We start from the raw sequence: 17,843 nt of genomic DNA on the forward strand, positions 1-17,843 counted from the left end.
TTGCCACGGCAATGCAGTTTAAAGGCCGTAGGTGACAGCGGCGGCATTTATCCACTTCCGTGCGATACAAGACTGGGTTAGTTCGTGAGCACACACCCCGTATGTGCGACTGTGGGAACAGAGCTCTTTGTTTTTCTATACAGGATGTTCCGTTTATATTACAAAAAGTAACCAGTTTAACAACACGCACTGAAAATGCCTTTTACTTTATATTATTCTCTTCTGTACCTTACATACTTTTAAACATTACCGTTAAGAAAGTTTTATAATTTTCTTTTATATGTTATAATTCGTTAAAAAGAAGAAATCAAACAAAAAATAATCTAATTTATACTGTTTTATACTGTTTTAACAAAGAAATATGTTGAATATTTACAATAAAGAAAATTTAAATCCTTTAAAAGTACCAGAGATTTGCATGCATAGCCGGCGCTAAAATATAACGTCCTGTACATTGAACAAGATTTCTCAAGCCTAATTAAAGGCGTTCGCCACCTCGGTCGCGATGCGCGAACAATTGTGTAGAGTGTTCTAATGTGCAATTATATCTTCTTGCTTTAGTTTCTTTACAAAACACCTCGCAATTCCACGGACCGGTTAGCTAAATAGTTTTACTGTTAATCGATTATTGTCTGATTCGATTAAATTTAAAATAAAAAAGCCAAGTTGTAGATGTATTTCTATCATTTAAATTTTTGTATTTTTTAAAACATAGTATTTAATAAATGTGTTAACGGGCTTTATAAGAAAGCTCAAGTTAACCTAGATAGCAGTGAAGCGGGCACAACTTGGAGTTGAGAAATCAAAGAAGAAATGAGAAGATCTGCAGAAGAATCACTGGTCCATGACCAAGAATTGCACATCATCAAGTGTCAGTGGAACGAGGAACATTGGTGACCACAAGCTAGTAGACGCAGCCTGGGTGGGTTTCTTACTAGGTGGACCGATATAGTCAAAGTCGCGGGATAAAGCAAGATCGATCATCGTGGCAATCTTTGGTGAAGGCATATGCCTTGTGTGCGTCTATCAACTAACATGGTGATAAATAAATGTGACATTGGAAAGTAAGAAATAACTGTAGAAAATAATGTAATATTGATACAAGTTGAGAGCACTCGAAGAAACAATGGATAAAATCGATATCTCACCGACTCTATTCTCGCACGAGTCGTGAATCGAAAGGATCGACCTATCGGCGACACGGGCGATGTGCAAGCGATAAGGGCAAACCGCGGCCTGCGCCGTTGACCCACTGCGCTAACTTAATGGGACATCGCACTCTCGATTCTATTTTGATTCATTAACTCTGTTCCCGCTTTTGTTGTACGGATTTAGACAGTGGGAATACCGTAATCGATCGAGATAAGCTCGCTTTAAATGTTACCGAGAAAGGGTAATATCGATTTAATTCCCATTTTTCCCGCTGTTTCTCACACAAAGTGACTCTAAATGTTATTCTCAAAATCATATCAACACTAAACAAGAAATAAACTTCGTAATCATAAGCAAAATTATTGAAAAATTGTTATAAAGTATATCACATGTTTAATAACAATAAATATGTGTCAATAAATGGATTAACTAACACATACTCACAGCTGCACATAAACTTTCATATGCGATATTTCATAACTGTATAATTACATCACATTGCAAATGAAGATCTATCGCATATCGTGTGTAGGACTATCTCTAATAATTAGATATCTCTGTAACACTAGTATCTATGATATAAAACTATATTATATCCATAATATTTATAGTAATTACATCAAAAATGCCTAAAGTTGTGCTAAGCGCAAAAATCAAAATCGACAAGACCAATTCGCTCAATTTTATTTTCATTATCTGTCTAAAAATGGGAAAACTATCCGTGAGAAAAATGAAAATGTTGCAAGTGAAATGATATAACACTTTTCTTTTTCTGTCTAGTAAATTAAACTACCAACTCGATCTGTTAAATACTTCATGTAAATCAAAATCAAAATTGGTGACCATAATGCAAGACCAAAAATACATTATTATTGAGTTACACCTTATTACATATCACTGCAATACACCCAACAGAAAAACTTTTCTCTTTTTTCCACATAATCGTTGTTTATTATGTAGACATTCAATAAATAAGTATAGTAATCATTCTCAAGAATGTTTTTTTTTCTATTGGATTTCAACAGATCAATTTATTAATTTAAAAAAAGTATTAATTGATTACATTATTCTTAAAATGATTCGATAAACTTTGCGTAAAAATCACTTCCAAGAGCACTCTATAAAGTTGTCTTTTTTATATTCGATTGTTTACTTAGAGACAATCTCAATGGACAACATGCGCCATCAATCTACACTTAAACGAAAAGAAGATAAATTTTCGAATGTTTCATAAAATAAGGGGTAGTGCAGATCGGCGTGTGAACGCCGCGTCACCGATTGGAGGCAGCGTGAGCGCCCTCGGCATACAGTACCGCTACCGATCATTTTGCAAAATACACATGTGGCCTTTCCGCGTAAACGTACATCGCTCAAGTGGATAAGATTTCCATTATACTGCCGTCTTTCAACAACTATCGGTATATTCAAGGTATAATCATATTTATAAAGTATAAACACGGCAAAGTCCTAAACTTTAAAGATCAAACGTAATTTTAATGATTAACTACCCGATAAAGATACCGATGAATTCAAATTGAAAGTCATAAAGATAATTTTTGTATTAGCATCACGAACTAAAATCAAATCCCAAAAAGAATCACACGGCTATAAGATATCGTCTCGTTAAAATGATGGACCTTTATATCGCAAACTTGACATGATCGTTTGATGATCACTTTACTCTTATCAATGTTTTTTTGATTTTGTATATATTTCTTTGATTGTTTTATGATTAACAAATTTGCATACTTCAATTTGTATCAATAAATTAAAAAAAAATGTAAGAGACAATTAAAAAAAAAACAGAAACTTCCACCATTTTTTTGTTAAAAAAAATTATAGCAAATGATTTTAGTTGAAATTTATAATTAGTAATATTCTTTTGTTTTTTACAACCAATTCTATTTTAATTCACTTAGACTTATTTATTGTTAAGAGAATATTTTTTGTTTTTGTTTATTGGGTAAATATTTCTGTATATTTCATAAAAAAAAAAACTATAAGGATAGAGTCGCCTCTGTTTTCCTTCCTACAAATTGCAGCAATAATACAGGGAGAGTTTAAGTGTAGAGCACATTGTTTTTCCGCATACGGTAGGGTTGCCAACTTTCGCAAATTTAGGATGTGATATTAAAATTCTAAGATAATTTTTTTTTTGTTTCTTGTTTTAACATAAAGTTTAATGTATCACATGTTCATTTATTTTTTTTTTAAAGAAAATAAAATTACATATTCAATTAATATTGAAATAGCTAAGGCGAATACATCATTTCTAAGGTGCGGACTATCTCGCATGAAATTATTTACAGTATAAAAAGCGTTTTTAACATTTATTTTAATGTAGCAACAGAAGTTTCCTGAACATTATCTGGGATTTTATTGTATAAGCGTATACATTGTCTATAAAAAGATGTACTTACTCAAAGAAGAATTAGGTACACAAAATTAGTTTTTACTTTTGTTACATTGTACATATCTTCCTGATAAAATCGGTAATGTCTTTATGGATATACAATAGGTATAGAAAATACGTATTTTTAATTCGTATTGAAAAGTCAATATTTTCTTTCTTTAAAGAAATATTTTTTTCAATATTTTTTGCATAGAGATTTAATTTTTTTTATATCTTTTAGAAACTTGTGTTTCGAACAGTGGTATTATGTAATTAATGAAGTGTGAATTACTTAAGATTATATCCCGGAAATTGAACCCGTGACCTACGATCGCAAGTCTCTGTCCACTACCGCTGGGCTACCGTTGTTCGTGAGGAGCGGCATAACCAATTATAACTTACTTATTCAGTCGATTGATATTTTACTTGACTACGTTGATTGATATAACAACGAACTTGTGTATCAAAATTATCATAATATTAATTCAAAAAGTTCATCAAAACATTACTAGTAAAAAACTTACCAGAGCTTAAGCTTTCTTTCGCGATTACTGAATTCGGGACCTAAGTCAACGTGAATAATACTAATAAATCAATTATTCTATTAATATATAAGTTGTAGTATAAGTGCGATGTATAGAAGAGATCTAATTATAATAGATCTTGTGCAATGAGGTCAGTCAGCACGACCGTGCCGATTCCTGCCTTTGTTATAGAATTCTTTGGGCCTTGAGGCTCTGGAATTTGTGACCATGAACCGACATGCTTAGCGTAAGACTTCCACAATAAGGTAGCTAGATGAACTTATTAAAGTCGTCGGAAATAGTGTGAGTTTTTTGTGTGAATTTTTTTATCTTAGTACTTGTATAAATATTTTTTTATAAAGCCCCCGTTGTTAGAAGTCTTTCGTTCTGTCCTATCGTATTTATGAGAAAGGGTATTAGTTTTGTTAAATTTTTGACATAATCTTTTATTTCTTCGCTCATCTTTCCTTCGTCGTATGATCTTCCTTTCTTCGTTTTACGTTCTGCAATTTTTCTAGCATTCCCTATCATACTAACTTTCCTTTCATGCATCGCCTTACTTCCTTATTTTCTCACCTCGTTCCTCAATTATTACAGAAACAGGTATTTATTGCTTTTATTATTATTGGCTTACATTTTTGCTCTGCTGTTCAATATCCTTATGTATAAATATAATATAGTGTGTTTCGAGAGAAGCCAGCAACCCTGAGTGGTGCGGAGCATAAACTGCAAATTACCCCGTGGTAGTCACGTGTGGCTCGGTCTCGCGGGCTACCGTCCACGTTCGCACAGTTTCGGAAGCATTAGGGCCCATTAAGCACCGTTAACACACGGGCACGTCACGAGCGCACGACCCGCGCCGGCGTGAGCGATCTATCGACGATCTCGCGGTAGCCCGGATACGATGCACTCGCTTGGGGTTTCACACGGAACGTTTTGTTGGAACACGCCACGCGTGTATCCCCTGTCCTTTACAATTGTTTCCACATACAATTTACGACGTTTATTCATTAAGCAGAAATCTTATATTACTGGATATTGAAAATAATTAAACCAAACACGCAACCATGTTTAGTAAAACTAAATTTTTGGTGCCGGGCCAAACTCGTGACCCTACGATCGTTGTGTAGTCTCTTTAACATTTATTACCGCTCCGTTAACAGACAAAACGGGCAAAAAAGCATTGGAGATGTACAAATATGGCACGCTTCATGTTCACGAAGCGCCGAGATCCGCCATCCAGTCGCTCGGGACCAGAGATCACTTCGTACCATAGAAAGTTTATCAACATTTTTCCTCATAATCACATCAATACTGATATTTGCATGACAGGAATAAGTAGTGTCTTGTCACACACATTTCACTGGTCGCTACCGGTACATTGTATGTTAATGACGTTGATGAAGTAATGTCAAAGGCTTCCGAGAGGACAACGAGTTAAATAAGATCAACGAACCCGTTGAAACGATCGAGCAATTAAGCTTGCAAATTTTACGGTCGTTTTTACGTCGCCCGTAAACGGCGAAATGTGTTTGACAATAAATTGTGCATTCTAAAACCACAATATAGATAAGCGAGTAAATATTGCTCGTATCATTGCTCATATCTTATATATTTACAGCTCAATCTCCAATGTCACGGGGATTTGAATTTAGCATTTATGCTGAAGACATATTCATGCTATATATTCCTTTGTGATAATCTATGTCTGCCGAGTTTCCTAACTTTACGAAACCGAAAGAAAAGTGTACAGCTATTTCTAACTAGGTACACCGACACACATATTTGGTACTGTCAAACGTAAAACGGCCTTTTGTCCACTACAAAATGGAAATAAATCAACATAACAATAATGTCTTAATAACAAACAACAATTATAAAAATAAATCTTCTGTTTCGTATACTGTAAGATTGCAATAATTAGGTAATCATATTTTCATTGTAATAATTGGTACACGATATGCTTCTTTGATTACGTCCTAACATATCATTCTTTCGGTAATAAGAGGTCCACTACTGGCTTTGATTGACGTCAAATGTTTGAGCCTTTGTTGTTTAACTTTAAGTTCGTCAATTTTTCCCATTAGGACACTACTTATTTCTTATATCTTGTTATATTAAAAATTTTAATTAAATGCTATTTTATTGTTTGTTTTAAAATTGTTTTTCCCACCATTCGATGAATCCTGTGCACAAAATATATTTCGTATCTACCCTCGAAAACATACAGTTACGGTGTTGTCGAAACACGCTTACATATAATTAGAACGTTATAACGCGGCTTATTGCATAGTATTCACCGCCTTGCGGTCTGCAAGACTGTAACAGTAGTAGCTGATGATTAAGTGCCTCGGAGTGATACAGCCGACTGCTCCCGTGATTGCTGAGACCCTAATAGAATCTGTCGGCTAGCCGCGGCCTTGTCAGTACCGGCTGCATGCCTGACCACAATATAGGTCGATAGGCGTTGTTGTACCACGATTTAAATTTGCAATTTATCAACTAAGATTTTTTCTGCCTCTTTTGATGGCACAAATTAAAATTTAAAATATCCATAATCAAATAGGCATTTACACCCTCTTATTTATCGTCAATTTTTTTTTAACATTGCAGTAAGCTGCTACTGGCTCGAAATAAATTGCTAAGTAGAACCGACCGGAAACTCAAAAGTTATTATTTTTAAATAAAATTTAATATTGTGATAACTTGCGAAAAATTTTATAAGATTTAAATAGCTCTAGATTTTTGATTAATGTGTAGTCATTATTATGTTAAACATAAGTAATCTGTAATATATGTTTGTTTTCTTTTTATGTCCTGTAACACTAAATAAATTAATTAATTTGGAAGATATCACACATTAAAATTACGAAGCTCGAATCGCAACGAAGTGGCTAAAACAGGACATGGATTTCCTAAATAAACTAAAACTGTTTGGTAAAATGTCACTATCGAAATGGGCACTTTGTGAGCAGAGTTCGGTGATAGTCCTAAGTGTAGTATGACATTTCAAAATTAGAATTATTTACTTTTTTAACACTAATGCAGCCAATTAATAATCAATATTTAAATAAATAAAAGTGAACCATTTTCCGTCGCCAAAACGTCATATTTTGTCTGGACGCACTTCAGTGCACCTTGTTACGGTTGCATAGGGTCTGTTTTTGCGCATATTGTGTGCTACATTCTTAATCGATGAAGTTTTACAAGTACTACAACTGTCTATATATATGCATAGTATTTATAAATCAAATCTTCTTCTTGGGAACATCACTGCATACAACGCGGACTGTAGGCACAATAATACATATGTCTATAACGAAAATAAAGCTCTTTCAAAGCCGATAATGATGCTAGATAGTTTTTTAATCTGTGAATTTTCGTTGTTTGCTAACCGAAATGTTATCCAGTCTAGAAGCCTAAAAGTTTTGATACTAATCTTGCGAATTTCAATTGAATACTTTTTTGACATTAAACGACTTCTAATTATAAATTTTAGCCGGCAATTCGATGGACCAGTAAAGGTCAGAATAACGCTGTTAAATAAAAACAATGGTGAAAAAAGAGAGATGAATTTAATTTTTAAATTTCTACTGACAGAATGCATGAACGTCGATCTTTGAATTGAAGTTTGAATGATCTGTATTAAAAATCTAAAGCGCCTTTGTTCTAGACTCAGAATCAAAAACATAAACGTCTAATATTATTGACTAAATTTTTTTTGCCTATTTCATAGCTACTTTCATGATGTTCGCTTTTAATATTTTTGAGAACAAACATGATAAAACTCTTCGAAAAATCCGGCAACAGGATTTACCCAAAAAAAAGATTAAATAACTTATTGAAAACTATGTATTAACAATAAATTACAACCTACAGTTTTAAGGTCTTCATCGTTCGAATTTTAACTACATTAGAACACAATAAGTAATTAATAACAATACCATGATTTGTTAATTATTATTGCCTAAACATTTCATATGATCTCATCGCAATAACCGTCAACTAATTTATGTTACACCCTGTCCTAAAATCAATGATTTCAGAAATAATAAATAAAGTAATGATAATACTGTAAGAAAATGACATTTAAATATATGAATTACTGCATATTCAAATTAATTATTCTTTATTTTAATATATACTCTGAACACTTTGTACTGTCATATTTAAGTTCACGGACCCTTCCGCTACGTGAACTCATCTCAGATGAAGCTGTAAAAGCCTTCGGGCTAACAGCATGTACTTCTACAGAAAATAAGCAAGCTAACTATAGTAAGTCGTAATCCTGTCGTAAGCCTGCCGTTATCTATTAGAAAAAATAAATTAATGTAACATATTTCGGTAATCCAAAATAGATGGAAAAGCTTTATAGCTTTTTGCTGGCAAATGATCTTCATTCAACCCTTTAAATCTTTTACGTCTTTAATTAATAAACCTGTATATTGGTAATACTTTATAACATGTTTTTATATAATTATACAGTGCTAAAATTATAGATAATCGTAACGATACGTGAGGACTTACCTATGTTGACGCAAGTTATCCTGCCGTTTGAAACTTTTCCCACAGACCTCGCAGCTGAAGGTCAGCTCCGGGCTCTTGTGGGTGCGCTCGTGTATCATCAAGTTGTAAGACTTGGTGAATCTGCGCTGGCAGTACTTGCAGACGAATTCACACTTGGGGCGCAGTTTACGCCTAAAATCCCGTGTATGATCCTCGTCGATTTGCATCACGGCGAACATTTTGTCTGGTCTATGGTGCTTGCGCGACGTGCAGGGCTTGGAAGCCTGTAACGAAAGCGTGAAATTAGTTCACACGATTTTGCACCTTATTGACTAACACAAAATTTATAAACAAAACATTATTGCTAAGATTACATAAACACAACTATATTAAACACTGGATATTTAAATACCTACGTTGTTCAAAACATTTTAAAATCAAATAATATTGATTTACGATCGAGTTGATTGCTATAATGATAGCCAATAATATAAAGTTGCATCAAATGTTTATGTAAATGCGCGTCAATAATTTTATGAATATGGAAGCCGCCGCTAAGCGGAGTCGTTCATGCATAATTAACACGTACGGATTCATTTAATATCATTATTAAATACGCACCTTCGACGAGTCGATTACAACGGGTATAATCGACTCAAATGCCGTGTTCACCTACCTACAGCACTTTCACTCTATTACATTAACACTCGCATTTAAAATGCGTACTACGAAGAAATGTAGACACTTGGATGTAAAATTTTAAATAAAAATTGCGTAGAATTGGAGCGGCTAGATATGTCAAAGTACGTGCGACCAGGAGCGGGTGCGTTTGGCAACTGCGCTGGCAAGAGGGTGGTGAAACTACTGATAACATTACGCGGAAGGCGCGCGTAGCCCCCACCATGTGCGCCCGAGTGAATGAACAGGTAGCGCGACGGTAGGCTGATGCCTCGGACTGGGAAACTGCGAAACATGACGTTACCGATCTACACTCAAGGGACTGCTTTATACTTAAAAACGTCCACATTCCGACAATCGATTATGATCTTTATTCACCACAATACTAAATTTATAACTTTGTAACATAATTATCGTACTTTACAGTTAATTAAACTGTTATCACTAAGTAATTATAACCATTACATTTAATGTAATAAATTAATTAAACCACTATTACATTCTATAGAAATAAAAAATATTATACTATTTGAAAATATGTTAATTCGTTTTTTATTTAGTAATGAAATAGGAAAAAAGTATTTAATTATTAATATATATAGCGGATGTCTGATTTCAAAAAATCGTTAATATTTTTTATACAATTTAATATGAGTTATAAAATGAAAAAAACACGTGGTGTAGAAGACGGTGTGAAAGCGTTTGCTTGCTCGCGGCAACGGCAACCACCATTTCACTCACGAACCCCACATGACCCTTGCTTATTTTGGCACCGGCGCCGCAACCGGTAAATTGGAGATTGTTTTCAGCTTCTGTTACGAAATAGCTCGAGGGGATACTTAAGTATATCAGGAGTGCCTTTCTGGCACGAAGTATTTGAGTTATTCTTTATGCTGAATTTTAACCAGATTTATTGAAATCACCTTCTTAAGGCAGCTTTTATTACCATCTACAATTACGAAATACAGCTTCTATTAAACTAAAATTATTTTATAACTATGTACTTGAAAATTTATGAATAGTGAAAAAATCAAATAAAATGTTTGAATACGAATTATATATCATATGACGAGGACATATCTAAGGGAAAATATATACTATAACAATGCTGTGTAACCAAACATTTTAAAACTTGATCATTATGTACGTCGTCACGTCTTCGTTGGCATAACTGGTTTGATGGGAGGGAAGTGCGAAGGAATCGCAGATAAGTGATATTCTTACTAACCAACCATCATCACTTCAGGCGAATGACGTCAACAGCTGGGCATAGGCCCCTTCCATAGATTTCCTAATATCTTTTGGAAGCGATCGGCATCCCCCGTTTGGATGGAAGTCTTACACCATGTGAACTGCCTACTGCCACCTCATCTTTCCAACCTGCTAGGTTATTACGGTTACTTTCATTTGTCTACGAATCCCTTCATTCTCGGCTCGAGCATAGCCCTCTGTGGATCGCTGGACAGCTAGCTTTCCAAAGGAACCGAAGTGAAAGACTATTGCTATATCAATCTACATTTATACATAATTTAGAACACAGTACGGATAAGTACTTAGATATTCTTATACGGGACATGTATTCTAAAATTGCACCTATTAGGTCAATTAAAATTTTAATGTACATATACCGTAAGTTAACTAAGTGTAATTCCCGGAACAAGCGTAAAGAAGCACCAGGCATGCATTTATTAACGCAAACGCCATTGCAGTTATCTCCTGAATCGCTAAACCACACGTTTTAAGCTTCATAACGTTAAAATAAACGGTTTTATATACTGTTATTTAAGGTGACTGCCATTAAGAAAAGGAACGTATTTTTGTATTGTGTTTTAAAATCGATGTAATAATTTATATCAATACGAAATATCAACCGTATGTTAATATTACAAGGATTTATTGTCTGAATCTATCCGACGATAAGCGTTAGAATCCGATGTAGACAAAAACGACGAATGTCACGACAAAACCAGACAGCAAGTTTTTTTTTCTCGAGTATGTTGAAAATACTTAATCTTTCATAATCTGTATAATGTTCCGGGGTACCTTTAAGGTAACAAAGGCAGCGTACGAATTATTTCTGATGTACATCTGATACGGTTGAGCCGCTTTGTAACAACATGAACGCCTCATATGGAGTTAGTATGTAACATGGAGAGGTATTTGCAGAAACCGAAACAAGATTTAGAATTCTCGATAAATTTGTCCCCTCAACATAGACGTTATGTAAGCGAATACGAGATGTTTTGACCTACTGTATTATGCAACAACTTGGAAATGAATAACTAAACACTATAACGTCGAACAAGACCAATGTTCGAAACACCTGTTGTTTAAAGTTAAAAAAATTCTATTCTAACGAACATTATTGATGAATAATATGCGTTCTTTCCTGTAGAGATATCATCTTTGTTCTATAGCTTATTAAAATTAGTAAAAGCGGATCTTCAAATGAGTCACAATATTGTAGGATACTGATGAACACTCTTAGTTATGACTCATCAAACTAGCTTGAACTACTGACATTAACAATTCGACAGATAAACAATTGGGTAATATGCATATAGTTTCACTTTTTAAAACTAATCTAACGCAATCTAATATTTTACGAAGAATGTAACGTTTTAGTTACTAAATTGCTGTTGTACTTTTATAAACAACATATTTTGTTGCTTTATAACATATATTTTATAATAATAACGTCTGAACAAAAACAGAGGTAATCTCGTATTAATATTATTAAAATCTAAACTTACATAATTTATATACATATACGAGTGATTTTCACCTCTATACTGACATCGCGATATCTCTGAATGTTTGAGATTTAGAAACTTGTAAAGCAATAGGAATATTCCTTTAACTGACTGAAGGTCAGATAAAAAATAATTACAAACTTCTGTCCCAAGTGGCCTTATGTTGCATTTATTAAAATACTCGGCCAGAATACTTTTGTTTTTTATTATTTTTATATTGTAAATATGAAATACGGTTGAACAATAGGCTTTGTAGATCATATTGTGATATTTTTAATTAGTTCATGAATTATCATATAATTAATTTAGGAGTCAAGTCATTGAAACCCAGATGAAAATTATTGTAAATAATGTTTATCTAAATTTCATTTTCATTAGTCTTAGTTGAAGACCGAACCATATCCGGATCATATTTATCTTTACGCAATAACTTTATTATTACAAGCGAAGAGTTTACGAGATGTCCACGAAATATTTATCGTATAATAAAACTCAACAGTTATGATGCGTCATTTGAGGCGAGAAACTTGCGGTTTTAAAGTTTGTTTTAAAACTTCTGACTCAAAAGACAATTGTTAATTAAACGGGCCGAGTGAAGGGAATGCCGGTGACATCGTAAATAAAAATTAAGGCGAAAACTGATATTTATAATGGCAGTACGTAATATACTAATGACGATTTATATGAAATTTGTCATACTAAAAGTTGAATTAATTGTTTAAATCACTTTTTCATATCGTAAATATGTTTATTGCAAATCACTTTCACACTCCAAGTTCTCTCTTTCTGGTTTGGGCTTAAAGTTAAAATCAAAATGAAGGTTTAAGAAAGATATGATATCTGGTCAACTTATATGACAACAATGTTCTTTGTTATAATGGTTAGAAAAATATGTTAATTATCGCGAGATCGAATTAGAAATGAGGAGATCCGAAGAAGAATCAAAGTCACCTATGTAGCTCGGAGAATCGCTTATATGAAATAGCAGTGGGCAAGTCAGATTGCTCGTGCAGCCGACGCGGCATACTTAATAGGGGGCCGATGACATAATGAAGGTCGAGGGTAAGTTAAAAAAGGCCGGGTTGTTGTGGCGATAACTAGGAAAGACAAGGGGCCTAGCAAAGGGTATCTATTGTCTGTAGAATTAAATGCATCCTTTTATACTTTTAAATATGGTATTCATAAAAATGGCCATATATAATTGAGTAAACAAACTTATTGCGAATGTACATGCGCATCACACAGAGCTCCGATGTAATGTGCTCATTTCGCCTCATTAAGAACATTGTAGGGGATCTCGCACATCCATAATCCCCGAGAACACAGCGCGCAGAAAGCTCTTAATGATCACAGCAAAAACTGCCACTTCGAACTTAATTACGCAAAATTCCACAAACGAATAAGCAAATGGTACTACTAAAACGAAATTGTTATTCGATTGTTTGCAACAATGTCCGCGGCGGCTGCGACTTTTTAGTTATCGATAAATCCGCACACCACTTCGCGCATTACACGGGCTCGTTTCAAAGAGTATTGTTTAGAGTCGGTAATGGACAGCGAATAAATGAGTATCTACGTCAAGTCTCATCGATTGTAAAACAGAGCAATATATCACGGTTGCGAAGTTTTTTATGTTCAACTATTGAACTGAACATCGAATGGCTGCAGTAAAGATTGGCTTTTATGCCTAATATAAACGATTACAATTTACGATGACGTAATAAAAACAATTTTAACATTCGCTGAGGTTATGGAACGAGTTAAAATTATTAAGAGACTCAGAAATATTTTGTTAAAATTATTAAAAAAATTCTGTGTTCCTACAATGTGTGCAGAGAGGTTGATAGAGAAACTTTAAATGAGTGCATGTATTGCACATTCGCTCTCATTTAAAGCATAGAACACGCTTTCCAAAAATTAAATGGTTTCAAATGTAACAACGGTTTGAAAATAAAGGTAGAAAGAGCGTTTGTAAAGTCCGGATTACAACATATTAAATTTAATTATTGTTCGTTCCCTGTAGGCTTTGTGCTGTCAGAAGATTTTGATCGGACGCATTCTAACAAAGTTTTAGTGTAATCACTTTATACAGAATGAATGGATGTAGGTGTAAAAGCTGTAAAGCTTTTTACTGACAAATGAACTTTACATTCATACATTATAATCTTGTACACTTATAACCAATCACCCTATATAAACGATATTGAAGAAGTTTAGATGAAAAAAAAATGGAATATCGATATAAAAGTCATCGAATGAATGTGGTTAAACAGAAATATTTATTAAGCGATTCAGTCTGTAGCATTATGTCCGACTTTAATACGGTCTATTATTGAGCTTTTCGGTTATTGTTCGGCTTTCATGAAGGCTTTGCCAGTCAGCGTGAGTCCGTCTGGCGTCCAACGGAGACTTTCGGCTTGCTCGGAATGTCGATACATCGGTTCAAGATTACACTTCTATATATGTTTTCTAAATAGTTTTGAGTTCAAACTTCTTAGTTTAACTATATCCAAAATTTTATAATTGAAAACAATTTTAAGTTATCTCATTTATTAGTTTATTTTTGAATATCTAACTAGACATTAAAAAATAAACTAAAAAAATTATCCTAAAATGTTACAAGGTTTTCAGTAATAATACAGCTTTTTAATTGCTCTGCAGTATTATGGATGCTGGTGGCTTCCTACCTGACCTCTTGGAAATCCATGGTGGGATTTATATGCAACAGTGGACGCTATACGACTGAAATGATGAGTAAAAATGATCACAAAAATACGAATAAATATTTTGTGGGTTTTTCTCAGATTTGAAACCACCGTAGCCACGTTTGAGTTAAAAGATGCAGTACAACCAAAATTTAATTCTAGTTACTGTCAAATTGAGCGCTTCTTTCATTATGTATATTTATTCAATGTGTATAGTAAATGAACGATATATTTATTTGTTTAATTAAAGATATTAGTAATGTATGTTAAACTCTTTTATATTATCCGAATAATTCGTCGCTGCCTGTCATTAATGTGAAACGTTAAGGTACATGAGTGAAACGATTATTTGTTTTTTGTTTCGTCATCAAATTGTATTATAAGAGACGCGTGCGCTTCGCTTGTGCGTTTCAAAATGAAATTTTATGTTTATCATTCTATTTGACATTTTTTCGAACAATGCATGTTATCCTCTATCTTTCTCTTATTGATAGCTATCAGTATTGTTATGAGAAGGACGGAATGTAATTGTTAACTAGTTATTTAAAATTTTATCGGAGAATACGAAAGTAATGAGTTAAATCACGCATTATAATGTGTTATTTTAATATAATTCTTTATTTAAAAAATACATCAGTTAATAAAGATATTCACATCTCTGCTCATCGATCAGATCTTAAATGATTACCCATCTGAGAACAGAGAAAATGCACGCTTTAAGCCTTAACAAGTGTATATGACACCGGCTTCCTATTTAACCCCGTACTTACAATTCCTTGATTCAAACCGTAAAAGAAATTTACGATCGTCAAATAATGTTTTACTACTTCGTACATCTCACAAATCTGACTTCGTTATTTCTTCTTTTCTTGTCCAAAGCATTCCGCTTTGGAATAAACTTGAAAGTCAGCAAACGAATATGTTCAAAAAGAAGTTTCGAGACCTATTCGCGGAAGAATCGTCATAATTATGTATAATAACGAATAATGTAAATAGCATGAGTTAATATGTATTATTGTTTTTTGTATATCGTCTTATTTATGTATGTTTTTATAACTAATTATAGTATTTACCCTATATATATATATATATATATATATATATATAGGGTAAATACTATAATTATATATATATATATATATATATATATATATATATATAGAATATGTTCACATAATTAATATTCTCTCGTATAAAATTTAGACCACTTGACCACTATTTTGCCCACTAATTATCTCTGCACCACCTTGGGTTGTCTGATAGAGTGTCTAAAGGCATTAAGTTCTCCATTACACTTATTGTAAAAAGGTTAAAATAAATGAATAAATATAATACTAAACATCTAAAGTATTATGTCTTATTTTGTAATTTGTTTTATATTTATGTATAACAGCAATTATTTTTACATTTCATAAAAGTAAATTTCAAAATAAGAACGTATAAGTATAACGCAAAATTTAAAAAAGTGGCCTAGAAATTGATCCATAACAATATTATAATAATTTATATTGAAGTTCGCCGGACTAAGCCGGGACCAAATTATAATATACAAATGAGCGGGTGAGCAGAAATAACGAAACAGTTTATGTCCCGCGCGTTCCCACAGGAACGGTATGCGCCGAGATCGGACTACAGGAATCTGTAAAGACGACACGTTACTTAAAATATTTAAGTTATATACATTTTTAATGTTTATTTTTATCTTTCTATTGTAATTAACTTATTATTTTAAATACTTTAAATATAAATCTTAAAAACAGGCGATTCGCTTTTTCATGAAAAACCTTTAATTGCGAAATAATCATATTTTTAAAATATAATCTAAGAAACGATGTAAATAAAAAAGAACTAATATTTTAAAAACATTAAAATAACCTTAGCGTAAAATAAGTTATTTATACAATATTTGTAGTTCAAAAATTTAGTCAGTCAAAGTGATTATACAAGAAGAAATACATAAATTTTAGTCGTACATGCAATTTCTTTTATATGTGACATTTTTCTGGAAATTTATCAAGATAAATTTTGTGGAAAAGAAAAGGTATAAAAATGAGTTACAGAAAACCAAGGTAGCGCGCAATATAATTTTATGAACAGCCGCGAGATGACGCCAATCCATTTCACATAACGTAATGTCGGTTAACAAGCGTCTATAGCATGAAAAAGGTAAATAAAGAAGAAGTACGAACCTTCTGTACACTTATCTTCACTTATAGAATATTGTGACGATAGACACCCCCTGCAAGGCTAAAGTCTCTTTATTGTAATATAATTGTTATTTAATTGTAAACCACGTTTACCGTTACTACGCTGCCCGCATCCAGCGACTTTCTGCGACTTCAACTATGTCGTCGGTCCACTAAGTTGGGGGTTTATTTGTTCGTGTTCGCCACTCGAGAACGGCCCCAACGGGCATTGGTCGCACGAGCGACGTGGCCCGCAGACTGCCACTTCAGACAATTAATTCTTATACCTTATTCGTAGGCCTAGGTTCTAATGCGAATCTTCTCATTCCTGATTCGTTTTTATAGCTATACTCCGAGCATAGCTCACTACTATGTGTAAATTATAATAATATAATATGTGTAAGCTACATTAATAATTATTTCAGAATTCAAGTTACTATATCATATCTACTGCCATTAAAGTTATACATGTACGAACGAGTGCGCCTTGATATAGGATTACATATAATATTGTGCTTAGAATGTATTCAACCAAAAAAAGTAAATTAGCTTCATATGTACTTCAAATCAATGGTAATACAACATGTCAAATGTTAAACATCATATGCGAATACTGTAAGACTTATTTTAATATACATTTTTTTAATTTCATTAGTTTAGGAAGTCTCTATTCCATTCGCTGCGCGGAGGCGCGGAGTATCTGAGTGTCGGCTGATATATTGGAGTTGGGGCGCATAGCCTCCGGCGCAGGCACCGCCGGCTCGCGCCCACTGCTCTTTCAATATACACAACTTTTATACACTTATATAAACTACATTTCTTTATACATTAGTATATTTATTTTCTTACTCATATTGTTATTGGAATAGAATCTTTTTTTACCTGGCTTACACTGCTGACTAAGTGACATTTGCAGCCGCGGGTACAAAGAGGCAAAGCGCAGAGGA

The 17,843-nt window shown here is 33.3% G+C and overlaps 1 protein-coding gene across 4 annotated transcripts in view; it reads right to left on the bottom strand.

Moving 5' to 3' along the window:
- The window catches only part of drm (drumstick), a 34,568-nt gene that overhangs the window by 3,705 nt on the left and 13,020 nt on the right, over positions 1–17,843 (bottom strand). For 3 of the 4 annotated variants that reach the window (XM_068761631.1, XM_068761634.1, XM_068761630.1), the window contains exon 2: positions 8,596–8,858. In XM_068761631.1, the coding sequence (XP_068617732.1) occupies positions 8,596–8,813 (218 nt within the window). In that variant the 5' untranslated portion in view covers positions 8,814–8,858. Of the gene's footprint in view, positions 1–8,595; positions 8,859–9,195; positions 9,427–17,843 lie in introns of those variants that run through there. The other variant, XM_068761633.1, reaches the window with a different exon arrangement.

Source organism: Battus philenor, unplaced genomic scaffold (genome assembly GCF_028537555.1).
Source record: "Battus philenor isolate CCGP_79_NKW_IND1 unplaced genomic scaffold, ilBatPhil1.0.hap1 SCAF_15, whole genome shotgun sequence".
Lineage (NCBI taxonomy): Eukaryota > Metazoa > Arthropoda > Insecta > Lepidoptera > Papilionidae > Battus > Battus philenor.